This window comes from Myripristis murdjan, chromosome 23, assembly GCF_902150065.1.
Source record: "Myripristis murdjan chromosome 23, fMyrMur1.1, whole genome shotgun sequence".
Lineage (NCBI taxonomy): Eukaryota > Metazoa > Chordata > Actinopteri > Holocentriformes > Holocentridae > Myripristis > Myripristis murdjan.
This window is the reverse complement of record NC_044002.1, coordinates 19098849-19117489: the sequence shown is the minus strand read 5'-3', so window position 1 is coordinate 19117489 and position 18641 is coordinate 19098849. Positions and strand designations below refer to the sequence as shown.

Here is an 18641-nt window from a genome sequence, read left to right as displayed (position 1 = left end):
GACGTCAAAAGAGAAGCTGCAGGGAGATTTCTCCTGGGACTCGGTGACTTGACAGAATAGAGGAGGGCAGCCTAGCCACTGAGACAGTAAGGTCTCTAGGAAACACGCACACACACACATATATATACACATAGGCACAGAGTAAGTCTGGTGGTAGAAAAGAAATGTACACACACATACATATGCACTATAAAAACTCTACACTTTTTTTCTGGCGGTGAGTGGGACCCAAGAGGCCTCTAACACTGTTTGTGTCTGTGTAACGAGAAGATAGACTGTCAATCTTAAACCTAACAAGGTGCGGCAGATAGAGACCAACACCAAATCCACAGCGCAGGGACCCCTTGATAGCATCCATTGGGACTTTATTACAGGACAGACGGACAAAAGGAGAGAAGAGAGAGAGAGCGAGAGAGGGAAGGAGAGGAAATGTTGAGAGAGAAGAAGAAGAGAAGCAATAGACGGACGCAGACACAGAGAGGTGAACGAGAAAGCCGACACCTCTTGACGACCTTTGCAGGCGGAGCGGCGGGCTGCAGGGACCGAGACAGACCACAACATATTTTCAGGTTACACCAAGCCCGAGCAAGGGAGCTGTTGCCTCCATTGCAGGAAATCAATTTTCTCCAGGTATTGCTTTTGGGAACGCTATTTTTCAGCCTCATAAAGCTAAGCCAAACTTTAAAGCGCTTGTCAGTCTGTTCGCAGCCAGGCGTGGTTCCATTTGGATTTGGAAAACAGAGGCAATGTAGGGGTACATTAGCGCCATTTGACGCATAATATGCTGCGGTAGCTACTAAAACTGCATCCTATTCTGCATCTGTTCAACTGTAGCATAGCAAAAACTCCATTTTGTGCCTCCTACTGAGCCTTAAAATGTTGTTTTTCTTAATACGAGTGAAAAAATCTGTCAGTGGGATGGGATAATCCCACCTGTTTCCAATGCAGTTTCACTTGTTGCAGGACTTCACCTGGAAACAAGTATAAACATGTTGGAATAAGGCAGATCAGCCTGCTACAATCAACAAAATGACACATGACTCAGGAAAAATCTGGAAACAAGTGGATTAACATTGAGATTATCTCAACCTACTGGCAGATTTTTTCACAATATTCGGAGAAAAACACAATTTTAACACTGAATATTAGACGAGATGACCTGTTAAGATGGAGTTTTTTTTTTTTTTTTTTTGCAGTGAACTATCATCCACTAATACTGCAAACTTTCCTCCACAGTCACTATAATGTAGTCTGTGTCAAGGGTTGAGTTGTTGATAGGAGTGAGTGGGTGTTACACAACTCCAATGTGGCAAACTACAGCTTGCCAGACCTTTCCTTGCACACTCCAATGCCCCAAAAAGGAACAAAATTTGCATTTTCTGAAAAAAATTCCCCCTTGATTTGGGAGCAAAAGTGCTGCAGCAGTGCGTTAACATTTGATATTTCTACCATGGCTGCCCTCTGTGAGTGGTGAAGTGATTTAAGCTTGGCAATACAATCCTAGGCAAATTCAATGGTATACCACCATGTTTACTATGATCTGTCAGCACCTGCTCGCTGGCAGAGGGCTAAGTGCGCTGGAGGCTGCACTTCTTTTGCAAACAGAAACCGAAACTTGTCTCAAAAGTAACACGAGACAGGTTGGAAAATGTGGCCCAGGGTGAATCTGAGTGGAACTGCCCTTTAAACTGCTCTCTTTAGGTACAGATCAGTAAAACTGAGAGTGCCATTTTTAGTAGTTCCACATTTTGAAGAATTTTGAAATGACTTCTCGCATGACACCAAGGCAGGTGGCATCCAGCGTACAGTGGAGTGACAACAACAGTTCATAGTTCAATTAGGGCTAGGGCTAGGGTTATTTGAGGGTAGACATAATCTCATATTTTGGATATCTTAATATCATGATTTGGCATAGGTGTTGTCTTTTCCTGGTTTTAAAAGCTGCATCACAGTAAAGGGATGCAGCATCAGACTGTTCTAGCCATTCTAACATTTGTCTCTGGAGGCTTTGTCATCATATCCACATTACTAAGTATCTTATGAAAGCACCAGAAGTCATCCCAACAACATCATCGAAATATCAATATCAAGGCATTTGGTCAAAATTGTGACATTTAATTTTGTCCAAATCGCTGAGCCCTAGGTTCAATACATGAGAACAAAAAAGAGGCAATCACCGAGCAATGCTAAGAGCTGCCATACCGCAATCTGAAAACAAACTATCAGCAACTGGACTCAAAGACTGAAAACTGCTAATCTCTCATAAAGACAGAGATTCTGTGTTGAACGTTCTTTCAGTTGCCTTACAAGAGGTGCCATCTTTTGTTGAAAGTCAAATTTCTTTGACATATCATGGACAATCGGGAGAGTGCCTGGGTAGCTGTGCGCAGCTTAACACCTTGGCAGCATTTCAAAATCCTGGTAGTCGAAGACCAAAAAAAAAAAAGTCTAAAAGACATCTGAAAGACAATGCAGCAGCATAAAACATTGAACTGAATCTAAATGCGACCCCTGCAACAACACAAGTGAAAATGTGGCCCATCACCTCCATGTATCGCTTCTCCCTGGAAGAACTTACGATTTGGACAGAAGATGCCGTGGTTCACACAGCAGAGATGGAAGGGCAGCACCGCCTCTTCCTGTCGGCGCTCACATTGCACGGGCTCTCCGAGAGCTTTGCTGCTCTTATACCAGGATTGCATGAACGCTTATTGTTGAATCACTGTGGTCTTAAACCAACAGCTGACTGAACACAACTGCCAAGAGATGGCATTTCAGCTGAGGAGTGACTTTACCCCCCACTGGGCTGTAATACAGCAAATCATGTTGGCAGCTCCTGTCAAATTTACTTATAAAACAGTTTCAGAAAAATTGCGCAAGATCACCCAAAGACATAAATAAAGCTGAAAAGGGGAAACTTGCAAGATGAAACAAAGGCGAGGCCTCTCTGAGCCCTCGCTCTCACCCAAGAGAGCCTGGGAAGTCACTGCTTGTCAATAGGCATTCAAAAGGCAACAGTGCCCTTCAAAGGCATGGATATGCAGGGTGCAGAGGGGTGAAGCCTCCAATAATGGACTGATACAGCTGCTGACCGATGAGGAATTTGGGTGGAATTTGAAGGATGTGAAGAAATGTGTTGATTCAGAGCTGTTCGATGGATATAAGTCTAATTGTTCAATGCTGCCCATTGTATTCAAGAGTGAAAGTGGCTGTGCTGCTCCTAAGCCTGCAGTCCAATCTGACTCAGGCAAAACAATACAATGCAAAAAAGCCATCAACAAGTCATTTAGTCTCATATTCAGAGTTAAAATCTTGTTTTCCTGAAAGCAATGAGAAAAATCTGCCTATGGGATGAGATAATCCCACTCACTTGGTTGCAATGCAGTTCCACTTGTTTCAAGAATCTTTCACTCAATGAACTGCCATTTGTCTTTATTTCTATAAACCATGTTCTTCCAGATAATACCAATAAGAAGATCATACCAGCAGGCCAATGCATGGGCAATATTGCCTTTTTGGAGAGAATTTTGGATTTTATAATGTGTACATTGTGTGATGCGTTACATGTAAAGTCAGTTCATTCTGTTTCGTGGTTAGCAATGACATTTATGCGTTTTTACAAGTGAACTCTTAGGCGGAAAAAGGCAGATAGGCACACTAAGATCAGGAAAATGACACTTGATTCAAGAAGATCCTATTGATTGGCATAGGAAAGAAGTGGGATTATCTCAGACTATCTCTGACAGATTTTGTCACTTGTCAGAAACCTTTTAAGACAAACAGGATTTGGGCGCTCCAGTGGCTCACCTGGTAAAGCGCATACCATGTACCCATTCTGTGTCCTTAACTGCAGCAGCCCCTGTTCGATTCAAGTCCGAGCCTTTTGCTGCATGTCCTAACCCCCTCTCTCTCCCCTGCCTTTCCTGTCTCTCTCTACTGTCACTAAAAAGAGGAAAATGCCAAATTAAGACTAAATTAGAGTCTTAATTTTAGAGAATTGACTTGATTTGGCGATCTTTTTGCAGTGTACAAAAATCAATGTGTGTGCACTTTACATGTTTGTGTGTATTGACATGTGCATGCATGCACGCCCATGTGCTTGCATGAACACATGCAGTATGTTTATGCATTCATACATACCATTGAGCAGCGGTGTTGTGCTATTTATAGAGGGGCTATATTAGCTCACCATATGTGTCAGCTGCTGCTCTCAAAATGGCCACAGACTGTATACACAAAAGCTGGAAAACTAGGTAGAAAAGTAGGTAGAGGGAGATACAATTAAAGTGTTTGCTCTCGAACTCTGTGTGTATGTGTGTGTGTGTGTGTGTGTGTGTGTGTGTGTGTGTGTGTGTGCATCTGGGTGTGGGTGGGTGTATGGGTGCTGTAAGGCATTTTTGTAGTCAGACAGGTCCACAAAATATACATGTGCGCAAATGTGGACAAGGAGCTAGAGTCAGTAATAACCCCAGGGAGGTTACACACTCTCACAAACAGACACACACACACACACACACACTAACACAGCACGCCAACAAGTAGAGCCTGTTCAGCGCAGCAGAGCAGGCTGAGTCACACATGCTTGTCAAACTTACGTCCCACTGACAGCAATGACTTGTTCCAAAGCATATCCATACAAGTGTGTATGTATGTGTGTGTGTGTGAGAGAAAGAGAGAGAGAGAGAGAGAGAGAGAGAGAGAGAGACAGACAGACAGACAGACAGAGCGCAAGTGATAGGTAGAGTGTCTGAACAGCAGCAAGGGACAGAGACAAGAGCATGTACGCATTCAATCAGTGTGTGTGTGTGTGTGTGTGTGTGTGTGTGTGTGTCCGTGTCCGTGTATGTGTTTCTGTGTGTTTGTCGGTGTGTGTGCATATGCGAGGCCAAGAGAGATATTTGCGAATTCCTTCAGCAGCACTGAGCAGGGCAGAGGGAGAGAAGTGGGCGTTGATGAGAGCTGAGGGAAATCTCTCTGCCTACCGACCAAACAAAGCAGCCACTCACTGCCTGAGAGCGAGAGAGCAAATCAACCGCCTCTCTCTCTCACTCTCTCTCCCCATCTATCAATCTCTATATCTCTCTCTCTCCACACATTCCAACTCACTTGATGAAGCAGCGAGCTCCTTCAAATGTGTATCCTTCCTCCCATCCTGTTGGTAAATCTGCGAGGACAGGACAGGGAGGGAGGGAAAGAAAGAAAGAAAGAGAGAGAGAGAGAGAGAGAGAGAAGAGAGAGGGAGGGGAAAAAGAAGAGCCAGAAACATAAGCAGCTGTGATGAGAGAAGCCAATAGTAGCACACACACACACACACACACACACACACACACCTGCACACAGCAATGCAGTGTCTAGACCAGAAATAGGTAATTTGTTTTCCCCTGTGCTTGCACTTTACGCAATTCTCTGCACCCTCCCGAATTTCCATTTGCGATATTGCGGGATTGCTCTATCATCTGGTCTCTATTCCCTTTAGTGATCATGCCCCAGCCATTTAAATGGACTGGAAACCTCGCTGATCTGCATGCGCCGATGCCTTTCCACCCGTCATCCCGCTCCTATTGCAGAGGAGGAGTGTTAAATTTCGTGCCGCGGCCGTGAAACAGAGTAAGGGCATTGCACTGGTGCACGGATGTGATGCATTGTTATACAGCCGCGGTGCGTATAAATGGTTAGAAATTATGTTTTGCAGCAGCTGTTGCAGCGCCAGCAGCAGCAGCGGCAGCAGCGGCGGGCAGGAAAGGCAGGCACGTCCAATTATACTCGTATAAGAAATGTGTCAAATGTCACTGCAGGGAATCGGCTCGGTTCAAGCCTACGTGACGGAACTTTTAAAAAGTGTGTCGCAAAGTGTCCAGGTGAAATGAGCGGGGAAGCCGTGCGTAATGGTCCGCCAGGGAGAGGAGAGCAGAGCAGGGGAGCGGAGGCTGTTGCTTTTGCTGCAGAGAGAAGGATTTTCCCTCGTCTTTTTCCTCACGTTTCCCCCTGCAAGTTGTCCCATTTCCCCGTGACGCGCAGATAACCTTTCCCGGCGGTGCGTGTGTGCGCGTTTTTTTCTCCTTGCAGAGAAACAGAAACCTTAGAATAAAGCGTTTACCTGGAGTTTTTCTGTGCCCCGTTATAACAGCCTCTCCAGTAACAGGATGCAACCAGGTTGTACTCTTTGCTTCTTCGCTGTTGATAGAAGGAAACGGAGGGGGGAAAAGGTGAACAGGGAACCTAATAACCTAATACCCAAAAAAGAAAAGCAAAAAATGCGTCGGGAGATTAACCAACGCGTATCCATGAGGTGTATCCGCGTGATATTTACTTGATGAAGAATATGCGTCCGTCCCGAGTCACCCCATAACTCCAAGTAGAGGGGAGGCAGGAGAGCCAGTCCGGGTTAGGATCCGCCGCCATGTCTAGCTGAGAACTGTACTGGTCTGGGTTACTACACAGAGGCTGGATTGCGCGGCGCCGCGTGCCTCCGGCGCGCACAAGGAACTCCTCGTGCGCGCGCGCTCAGGAGGCGGGACCGTGCCTGGGAGATAGAGACGCCAATCAATAATTTTCTGACAAGTTTGCAGAGGTGATATTTTCTTTTTGGCAGACTCGTATTATGAGCGAAGAAATAGCGAATGACTTGAGAACTGAGGTGAACCTAATAAAAAGGAATATCTTTGTTATTACTATTATATTCCCTTAGGGACTTTTAGTGTGACTAAGGTGTCAATGATGAGTTTACAATGACTTTATCGTACTTTATGGCATTTTTATCTCCCATTTAATATTACAGTATTCCTATTGGGACTTATGTGTCTGTGATGCTCAATAATGACTTTATAGTGACCTTACAGTACTTTATATTGATATAAATGTTATCTATCTATCTACCTATCTACCTACCTACCTATCTATAGTATCTATCTATGGACTTGTGATAATCCTATAGGGGCTTTAATATTTGTAAAACTGATTATTGGATTACTATGATAATAAGATTATAGGATTACTTATGTTTCTTTTCCGTGAGAGGATTGTAACATATTTTATTTGGATTTTTTTAAAAATCAATAGTAATATTCCATAAGGAGGAGGCTACCTCCTTGCTTCTTTCAACTGGCAGAGAGCTTATTTCGGGACTGAATTCTTGCTCAAATATTGATCAGCCATTGGGGTACAGCACGTCCTCCTAGTGTTTCTGTTTCCCATCTGGCGGTGAGGTCTGATCGCACCATCTCTAGTCACAGAGCAGATCACACTTTAGGCTCAGCTGGCTGGAAATCCCCCTGCCACCCAAACAAACCACTAACCAGCCCCTCCCCCTCACTTCCAAAACACACACACACACACGCACACACACACTGTGAACTCTTTCCAAGGAGGCTAGACATATTACACACACACACACACACACACACACACATTGTTAACTCTACCCACCAGGTCAGACACAGTTCATGAGAAGGTCTACACACGCACAGAAACACCCTGCTGGTCTAGTTGAGCGAGGTCAGGCCTACACTCACACACACACACACATGCACGCACGCATGCACGCACACACACAGAGGTCAAACAGTCTTACGAGAAGAAGGTCCTCTCTTCCCTTAAGCCCTGGCTAATACGTACAACTGTTGCACAATTCATAGCCTCCACCCTCTGGCCCACTGCCCTGGCTCACACTCAGCCTCACACACACTCCTCAGCCTCCCTCTGCATCCCTCCTACAGCGTTTAACACCCATCCATTATCAGCTGGATGATAACAGTAATGATGGCAGTGAGGGAAAAGAGAGAGAGATAGACAGAGGGAGAGAGAGAGAGAACGGCATGCATGTAGCACTTTTAACGACAAAGTTACAAAGTGCACTTGAATTAAGGGATGCACACTCCCCTCCAAATAATAATATTCCCGCCATTTAATAGTTCAGTCTCTGTGGTTCCGGGCAGCTAGATAGCATCTTGTTTGTTGGAGCTGGTAATGACCCCGTATTTGAGTTTTATAGCGCTTTTGTTCTCAAATTCATTCGACAAGGGAATAACGGACTGCATTAATTTGCCCATTAAAAGGCATTACAAATAAAAAACCAAAAAAAAAACAAAAACGGTGTAGCAAATAGTGTAACAGTTGGTGTGTGTGTGCGTGTGTGAGGATCCCCAGCAGAACGGGAGTCTTGGATTTAGGGTAGCAACCGCTCAAGGAATGCATGTGTGTGTGTGTGTGTGTGTGTGTGTGTGTGTGTGATGTGTGTGCCCCCCAGGAGCCATCCATAAACCCATCTAATTACTAAGCCCCTCTGTAAAAGGCAGGTCCTTAGCCGATTAGGGTGTTTGTCAGCTGAGACACGGTGTTAGACCCTCGTTTGGGCTATGGAGGTCAAGGAGGGACAAACGGCATTAAGGTGCAATGTATCGACTGTGGTAATGTTGTCATGGCTGAAAGCTAATACCAACACCTCGGCGAGTGCCTTGAGAGCTATTAACGGCAATAACTGCAATGACAATAAGTTATCTCTGTCTCTCTCTCTCTCCCCCCTCTCTCTCTCTGTGTCTGTATCTCTCTGTATCTCCAGTAAATTTCCCAGAGGCAGACCTGCTGTGGAGGCAGGAATAATCACATTGGCTGGTTTTAGACCTCAGTGGGCGGAGCTAAGGAACTACCATTTTTTTTCCAGAGCTCAAGGTTAACTTGAATGGAAAGAGGCAAGAGTGCTGTGAAGTGGGTGGAGCTGCAGGTTATGGTAGTATTTTTCCCCTTTTGGATTTTTACTTTTAACCCCAATAGTAATCAAAACAGAGTCATGGGAGCCTCCTGGATATAAATGACAGGAAATTTTATGTCCATTGATTCTAAATGTTTCAACTTTGTTTCTGCAAAATCACAGTTTTTGGTATGACGGATGGCACTGAACGGTACCCATAGAATTTACCATGTTGAAGCTAAAGCTGCAACATATTCAGTTATATTCAGTAATACATTACATTATTTTCCAGAATGGTGATTGCAATCATGAACAAAACACTGTGTTGTAGCTGTTTAAATGATCAAAGCATGAATGAATAAAGTGAGCTGTTCCTCATCCGATGTGAGGGTCCAAGGACAGAGGATGTTGCATTCCTGTAAAGCCCTTTGAGACAAATTTGTAATTTGTGATTCTGGGTTATATAAATAAATAACATTGAATTGAATGGAATAAAGTCAAAGCTACAAGGCTCACCAGTGTGTGGCAACAGGTTTTGAGCTTGGCAACTGGTTGTTTCTTAAGGAAATGCAAGGTACACTGTTGTAATGTTGTAAAAATTTTTTCCAATGAACCTGAGTTCTTTAAACACTGTTGCTATTTGTTTATACTGATGATTCAACACAAGTTGCAAGTTTCATTCCCACCCGGGTGTCACGCAACACTGCTTTTCGAAAAAAGACTGGGATTTTTTTTTTACTTCCGGGACACTGGCCACCCTGTACAGCCCCACCCACTTTGCACCTAAATTCTGCCCAAAATGTAAATAAAAATATAACTGGAAATTACTATTTTTTTTTTTTTTTTTTACATAATCAGTGACCATGGTATTTGTGATATTGGACAGTCAAAAACCCCCCAAAAAAACAAAACAGTTAAATAGTTTAACAAAATAGTTATTGAATGGTTGAGAATAGAATAGAATAGAATAGAATGGTTAAATTTAACTTAGAAGGTCAGTTGTGCTGGCTAGATAACTTTGATTACCTTGTTTTCAGTCTGTTTTTCACCAAGTTTCATACAAGCTACCTACTTCTCTTTGCTCCTGCCTTTGTCATCGTGCTCTGGTCAAATGTGACTTAGCTAGAAAAACGCTCGTTAATTTGCTTCTCCCAACACAATTGAAGTCAATGAGATTATTTCTGCTCCTTACAACCTCCAGTTGCCATCCAGCACTGCTCAGTCGCTCAGTGTGTTTGAGCATGACCCTAACATTGGCAGGGTTAGACTCCCATTGTCGCCGCACATGGTGAAAATTCAGGCACTCTTGTTACAGCAAATTGGATAAAAGCCTGCATCCAAATGGCATATGATATACTGACAATAAAAACCCTGCCATTGTGTCTGAAGAAATCAACAAACACTCCCCTCTAATGCGAGCTGCAAGAAAGAAATGGGCAAAAATCACAGACATTTCATGCACTCACTCAACCAGGACATAATCAGCATTCGAGCAAACAACAAATTGGATAGACACAGAAAAATGACACTAATTCAGATCCTCACTAATATTCTTATTCATATCACACTCCGGCATTAAAATTATTATTTAATCTGCATACAATATTTTTTTTCCCATCTTGGACTCAGCACAACAAGCACTCTCCTCTCCTCATTAAACTCACCTAGTAAATTTGAGTACATGACACTTTAATACAGTATTTGATGGCCGTTTCATGATGCAATGCCTTGACAACACTAAGACATAATGAAAATAATAAATTCCTGTGAAGCAATATAAGCTGCTGTATCAACCAGTCACTAATAGAACAAGTGTACATGCGATAGCTAACGTTCAAGACAAATTGGATGTTATAATTAAAGTGGCGTTTGATGAATATTTCTCATTAATTACTGTGATCATAGCACATAAGAATGGCAGAGGAATGGAGTGTCAGTGCAATAGCTCTTGCCCCGCTATGTGTTTACATTCAGCCGATATCGCAGTGGTGCTGGAATGCTGTGAAACTGATCAACAACTCCTCCTTCCTTATCCTCCTGTCCCTTATCTTCTGCTCTTCCTCCCCGTCCCTCCTCTTCCCTCTCCTCGAACTTTTCTCGCTCTTTTCGTCCTGCAGCCTCTATCTCCTCCTTCCTCTCCTCCTCCTCCTCCTCCTCCACACGTTCCTCCAGCTCCTCCTTGTTCCTTGTCAAGGGTAAGAGATGAGGATGAAGCATGTGGAGCTGCAGCCTCCCTGCCTGCTCGGTAGTTTTAAAACCAGCTGGATGAAATAGTTCCAATCATTCCTCTGGTCTCTGTCAACCATCATTTGGACTGAAATGTGACTCTGCCAAGGCTGATTGTGGATGGTGTGTGTGTGTGCGCGTGCATTTTTGCCTGCATGTGTGTTTTTGACTCATTAGACGCTTATTGCTCAGTATCTGAAAATTTCAGGTTTCCAAGCAAAGCACTCATAGCCTCTGACTTGAATAGCATTTAATGGCGAGTTTTACTTTCATGCAGGCAGTCATTTTGTCGGAGCACGTGTCACATTTCTCAAATACCATATCTTGCTTCGGAATGAAACTCTTCATATAAATAATTTCCCCGCTGATTTTCCCTATCCATCTCCCATCCTCCGCAACTATCTCAGCACATTTCATTCTTCAAAGCTAACAGCATGGTAAATAACATTACGCAACAGAGTGAAAGGATCTGTAAAACCAACCGGGCGCTAATTATTCCAGTTAAGCAGTCATGTTATCGGGCTGGCCAGTGGTCAGGGGCTTCTCCACAGGGTAGCCCTGCAGTGCTGAATATGACCTATTTAGCACAAACACAACAAATACACACACAAATGAATGTGTTCGCACATGCACTCATGCATACAAACAAGCAGACAAAAACACAAACATTAAAATACGAGCATGCACATAATATATGCATGAACATGAGTATGCATAGCACACACAATTAAGCATGATGTGTACACTAAATGTGCAAAACATTAGGGACATCTTTAAACAGAACAGTTTGCCCAAAATTACAACACAAGACGATATTTTCTTCACTTACCCCTAACACAATCTATCCACCCAGATAGTTTCTGTGCGATTTGTTGAGGTTTCCAGTCTGCCAAAGAACACTGGTGAACTGGAAGATTTATACAGTTTGCCAGCGTCCTTCAGCAGGAAATAGTTCCTAATGATACTCTTTGCCTTCTGGGTGTTTTCGAGTATACCGGGCAGTTGTGTCTCAATGTTTTTGAAAAGAGCTGTTGTTGTTTTTACGTTATTTTTTCCAGCCCTGTTGTAACGGGGTGCCAGGAGACAGGGGAGATTGCAGCAGACTGGAAACCTTGCCAAATCACACACAGCCTATCTTGATGGCTAAACCGCACAAGGGGATACATGGGGAAATATCGTTTTTTGTATTTTGCGTAAGCTGTTCCTTTAAATATCTGTCTCTAAAGGCTCACAGGTTTACCATTATTCACCTCTGCCCCAGTAATCAGGGTCTCAGACTGTGCTGTGGATCTGTGGCGGCCCTTCAATCTTCTCCCTGAGGTACAGTCCAATCCTGGATTCAAGGTTTCGATCAGCGCCTAGGACGAAAGCCGCAGGATCTGTCACTCTCCCCTTGTAATCAAAGCGACTGTAAGCAGGCCACCTAATGATTTAGTAAGGAGGCTGCTGCACAGCCCGGCCAAAAGCTGTCCCGCTCACTCGCCTGCCTTTTGAAGCGCAACAAACCTGTGAAGTCATTGCTGATTCCCGAAGACTGGGTCGCAGGAGATTTTATTTATGAGCGTCACCAAATAAATTTGCAGGATTTCTTCTACAGTCTTTTGATTTATATCTGCAGTGCACCTTTGAGCCACATGAGGGTATTTCTACCACGCACACGGTTTCCACCATCACAATACAGCCGGCCCACAAGAAATGGATGCTTAGCTAATAAAAAAAGAAAATCCCAGCTACAGCAGCTAACGTTAGCCAAATGACCACCCGTGTGGGAAGCGACCATGAGGATGAAGGTGAAGCCACCCCTGCGACTGGTCACATTCAACCAGCTGATTGGTCAATGGCACAGATGGGAGAGTCGAGAGATCAGCTGAAGAGCCTCTAATAAGATGGGAAAATCAGGGGCAAGACCGTACAAGAGATATTTTTTCAAACGTGGTTTTCTTTTGCTGTTGATGCATATGCAGGAGAAATGTGACATTAAATGACAAAGCCCACCCAGCCTCCTATATGGTTTATTACCATATAGCCACGGAGAAGCAGCCCCACACTACTGCATACAAATTAATCCTGTCTGCTGCAAATGACATGGTTAGCACAGTCACTGATGAAAAGTCAGCAGAAAAACTGAAATTCATCCCCGTGAATAACAACGCCGTTTCCCAAAGAATTAACGCCGGGCTATTTCAAACAACTTTCGAGACTAAAGGCAGCAGGGGATTTCTCAACCCAGCTTGATGAGAGCACAGACAACTTTGTTGGTTTACAGAAGGTGCTTGTGGGAAAATGACTTTGTGGAGGAACTGTTATGTTGCGTGACGGATGAACAAATATTTTGTGCATTTAATAACTACATGGTTACAAATGAGGGCTGGACTGGGACAAGTGTAAAGGCATAAAAAAACACAACCGGCCTGTGGCTGATACAGCTTTTTTTGTTGTAAGGATTGAATCTTTGAACGCCTCTGTGGTCGAAAGGCTCAAAACTACATAGGAGTTGATCAAAGAAGTGCTTGGAAAGACGGATGAAGCCGGAATCCACTGAAGCATGGAGCAAAATCAAAAACTGCAGGAAAAGTTTGAAAGCTGCTTATTGCAAGACTAAAAATCAAAACGGCAATAGTGGTTCTAACTCGGCCAATTTTCATTTTTTTTTTCATTTATATTTTTCAAGCCTATATTATATTTATATTTCTGGTTTATATTTGACACTTCCCAGCAGGTGTGCATGTTGACGAAATGTTGTCCATGCAACTGCAGCTACTGTCTTGTCGTCAGCACATCTGATTTACACAGATCAGCAGCGGCATGATAACATCAGTTACCAAATGATCCTCCTGTCTAGTTAGCTCTAGTTACCGAACCTTTCAAGCTCCAATGCACAGAGCTTTGGAGTGGAAACTAGAACCAAAAGCATAAGCCAAATCAGTTTACTGGGCCACAGTTCATCTACCTGATCAGACTGTTCAGCTTTACTTAAAATGTTGCTGAATTGAACTACGACCACACCACATCAGGCTTTTCCAGGTGTTTCTCTGCCTTTGTTGTATCGCCAGCTCTCCAGCGGCCCTCCATGACGTAATCACCATGACGTGGCTGCTAGGAGGTTTGTGGCACAACTGCAAAACCCTTTGTTGCCCTTTTTGAAGGGGAGTTTACTTCCTGTTTGCGTGGGACTGACTGCATCTACCATCCTGATAACATCATAAATCCCAAATTGTTTACTGCACCTTTCCTTTTTTTTTTTTTTTCCCTTTTCCCACCCCAAACCCTTTTCCCTCCCATTTTCCATGTGAAAATGGGCTTGCACACTCACACTTGCTCCAACACGTCTGCAGGCACCACTTTGAGCACAACGGCTTTTTGCTAGTGCACCACACCCAGAAATATAGCAGAGCAAAGGAGGAAATATCACTTGAAGAGGCAGCATGTGATAAATTCGAGTTTGAATAGGTAACTATCAATAAATGAGGATTATTTGGCTACCCAGTGCATAAAAAAATAATTTCCCAGCTGCTTTGATGCTAAATAAGTCTAAAATCTGGCAACATCTCTGGCATATTTTCATTGTTTTTACACAAATTACACAAAACTGCAGTGGTGACAAAATATGAAACAGAAAATGCCCTTGCACCTGACAGAAATTAAAGTGTTGATGATAAATAAACCATTTGGTTCTAACAGAAAACATCCTTGCGGCGCCATGTGTATGTTCATTCCCACCCGTCTCATTCTCTCCCATTTTCGCCGCCGCATGTCACTTGCTCGCTTCTGTCTCGCTGCATCCTCACTTGTCACTCAACGCAGTGTCTGCGCCTCATCCCACTCGCCACTCTCACCTGTGTCTATCTGTGTCTAGAATCTCTAGTGCTTTTCTCCCTCATAAGCAGACAGTTTGACCTCCATTTCACATCTAATGCCCACGACCTGCCCAGGCACCGGACCTGCAGCCCGAAGGTCCACCGCCGCTCCCTCCCTCTTGTCCTGACATCCTGTATATAAGCAAGGGATGACTGACACACCTGTGACATTTAATTTTACAATAATCCACCACCTCACTGTGATGAAAACCTCATACCTCAAAAAATGTCAGTTTTTCCAGGAACTAAGAAAAAGACCTATTATTTATCCAGGGGTGTTTTGAGGGGGGGTTTTCATAAGCACGTGAGGTTGGGAAATTTTCTCACAGCTATTGAGGAACCACGCAATCCTTCAAGTGAAGTGAAACAGAAAAATCACCACAATGGCAGCTAGGAGTTTTTTTTTGCACGACAACAGCCCCGGTTGTACAGAATATGTGGCGTGTTTGTGCTTCTCTCTGCTTTCTGGATGACTGACTGGATTCTAGTCACTACAGCATATTATGTTCCTCTTTGCGGCTCTGTAGACGTGATACTGCACCGTCTGTCTCTCCCTCTCTCTCTCTCTGTCTCTCTCTCTCTCTTCTCTTTCTCTCTGTGTCCCTGAGGTTTTGCACGTTGCTGTACATTTTAAGTTCAGAGCGAAAACACTTTTCCAGAATTTAGACTGTTTCTCTTACAGCGCGGTTCCAAGGTTTTTTTGTTTGAGTGCCGGATCATCATACACCTAACAAATGGTGTACTACTTGCTTGGTGCTGCTGAATGAAAACCTTGCCTGTGCAACTTTTGACAACAGCTTTAGTTTTCTGCTGTATGACCATGGACGCACTGTGGTTTGATTTGCATGATTTTGCTACACTTCCTCAATCTATCAAGGTCCTCTTAGAGCTTAACGGGATAATTCACCCATTTTGATTTTTTTTTTTAATTAGTTCATTTACCATGCACATATATGGTGGAAATATTTTCTTGCGTGGGTCTATGAGGTCTCTGTGTTGCTCAGTTACAACGATTTCTGACAGGCGCTTGAAATGTACATGAAATATGTGCGAGAGAGGGGAGAAAATAAGACTCCAGCCACAACATTACTCGCCGGCTAACTTTTACCACTTTGGAATTGCACAAGTTTCCCGGCTGCAGGAAACACACGGCTTTAAACAGTCATTTGAGCAAAACTATCATCCATGTGAGTTATACGTGCAGTTTGGGTACCAGAATGGAGCATCCAGCCAGTATCCAGCCCTCAGTAATGATGAAGGGAAGATAGCACTGCGACTGTCTAGGGGGCCGGTAAAATAATGTATTTTTTTCTAAATAGGTCAACTGTCTCTTTAAATAAACATTTAAATAATTCAAAATGATGTGACTTGTAAGATTACACACACCAACACATATAGCAATCTCCAGGGAAATCAAGCACAAGGTCAACTGTTCAGCCAAGCCTGGATCAGACTGATCTGGGACCCTTGTCATCCCCGAATCATCCCCCCCTCCTGCTCGCTGCAGCGTCTGCTCACTCTAATATGCTCTTATAGTTAAGTAAAAGAAAATGTCTTCCTCTCTCTTTAGTTCTCATGTCCTTTCCTTGCACTTGTCTCAGAGGTGATTATTCTGAGGTCACAGGAATAAAGTCAAGACGCAGCGGCTCTGACCCTTGTACTTCTTATTATTCCTCGCTTCTATTCCTCTGTTGCACTCGCGGTGCATTGCTTTTGCTAAAATGTAAATCTACAAAGGAACGGAAAATTAAAACCCTTTGCTTAGCTCGATGTGTCTGCCTGTTCAGAGTAGCTGCTGTAGTTGATCCCAAAGCGTCAACTGGCACCGAAAACTCATGTGCCACCTTTTCCAGCAAAACTTTCCGGGGCCAAAGTCCTTGGCTCTTGCTCTTGGAAGACGGTCCAGGAGAAAAAATTGAGCACCTTGAGATCAGCAGCAAATGTGGGACCTGAGAGGGAAAGCAAAAGCAATTGTTACCTGTTACCAAACCTGCGAAAAGCAAGAAAATGTTTTATTTTTTTAATAGTACTTACCAGATACACTGATTATTATATACTGTGCACAGTAAAATCAGCTTTCACAGTCCGTGCTGTATATAGGACCAACCAGTAGGTGGCAGAGTAGACGTCAGGGGGTGATTGTTCAGCCAAGGAAATTGGTCGGAATTGGCGAGTATGTTTGCTCTCTGTTTACCTCTTTGAATAAAAATAAAAGCATCTCTTTCTGAACTGGAATCATGTTCAGCATCAATACCAGTGTATTACAAACTTGATGCAAATAAGCAGGAGGTGTCCGGTCATCTGTGTGTGACTGACGACAGCAAAACAGTAAACAAGGAAGATGTCGAAGCTGTCTTTATGTTCATGATTATTTGCTACCGTGCTGCTGCGATGCTGCGTTTGGTTTTGAGACGCTCAGAGGTGAGATTGAGGATGCTAGAAAAGCCAGAGCTGGAGGGAAGAATTGGTAAATGGACTGCATCTCAAGAGCGCTTTTCTAGTCTTCTGACCACTCAAAGCGCTTTATGAGGTCTGCCTTATATCCACACATATTCACACGCTGATGGCAGATGCTGCCTGTAAGGTGCCGAGCTGCCAATCAGGAGCTGCCCATCAGGAGTGGTTTGTGGTTAGGGAGCTCGAGATTGAACCAGGAACCCTCCAATTACCAGGCGACTGCTCTACCTCCTGAGCCACACCGCCCTCAGACTGCTTCATGGAGATCAACTGTGGCATGGTGTGTAGTCACAAACAGAGAGGAAAGGTATGTTTTTCTCACAATTACCGGCACGATCTCTTGATAAAATGGTAGCAGGGACCGTTTTGGGGCCCAGGAGTTCAATCCCTGGGGGAAAAAACAAGAATCGGTCCTTGGGGTAGAAACTGAGGGTAAGAGTCCTGGTTCCTCAAAATGGTTCCTGTGCTCCTACAGTGGAAAGGGGGTTTTAGTAAGTGAGGACGCCCAATCCAAAAACAGATCTCGTCTAGCCTTCACAATCTCAGAGCATTCAGAGAGGCCTTAATGTCCCAAGCGACTGTTGAGCTGTTGAGCTCATCGCCCCCTCCGACATCTGGCGCTATCATTGATCTGATAACACATAAATGCACCCAAGACACAGTAAAAATCTGATCATCCATCTGCTCGGGAACGCATTTGGCGACACTGACTACACCCAATGCAAAGTGCCTCTAATCTGCATCTAGCAGCTACGCAAACGGAAACAAACTTTTGTGCAGGGATCCAACCGGGACACATGCAAATCGAACAGGCGGCAGGCAGCTCAGACACTAACATCCTTGTCAAAAGTGGATTATCAGGATACTCGCAGATGGCAAACAGGCAAGGCAAGGTATTACAAGAGGAAGTGATGTTTCTTAGAGGACGAGACATCGGATTTCAGTGTGTATACGCTTGCGAATGCCAGGTGGAAAAACCCAGAATTTCTAAAATCTCAAGGACTTGAGTCTTCCTGATTTTGAGTTGCAGCTCCAAACCTCAGCCGTCTCAAAGCGTTCAAATCCCTCTCCGACTCCTCTGCTTGTCTTTATCTGTTGTACATCTCCTCCTCTGAGAGTGGTAAAGATTCAACAGACGAAATTAATTATAAGAGATAATGGTGTCTGTGATAGTTTGTGTAATCCAGCTCCATCAGATCTAAACACAATCTGGATATGAGACACATGTTAATGCCGAGATGAGTGCAATAACACTGAATATCACAATGTTGGTAGCAATATTTTCTACCATATCAAGAGATGTTGGAGGTCAGTGGGTTCGATTCATGTGTGTGTAACATTTAATGTAGGAGATTTAGAGGAAAAATTAGAATCGCATAAAATTATGGATATTGTCTAGGCATAAAAGGGGACTG

At 43.8% G+C, this 18641-nt stretch overlaps 1 protein-coding gene across 4 annotated transcripts in view; it reads right to left on the bottom strand.

The window, feature by feature from the left end:
• LOC115354888 (pleckstrin homology domain-containing family A member 5-like) overlaps positions 1 to 6439 on the bottom strand; it is a 207084-nt gene extending 200645 nt beyond the window's left edge. For all 4 annotated transcript variants that reach the window (XM_030045399.1, XM_030045397.1, XM_030045398.1 and 1 more), the window contains exons 1-3: positions 6311 to 6439; positions 6098 to 6174; positions 5107 to 5164 (exon numbers count right to left, since the gene is read on the bottom strand). In XM_030045399.1, the coding sequence (XP_029901259.1) occupies positions 5107 to 5164; positions 6098 to 6174; positions 6311 to 6402 (227 nt within the window). In that variant the 5' untranslated portion in view covers positions 6403 to 6439. The remainder of the gene's footprint in view (positions 1 to 5106; positions 5165 to 6097; positions 6175 to 6310) is intronic.
• Positions 6440 to 18641: the final 12202 nt, after the last annotated feature.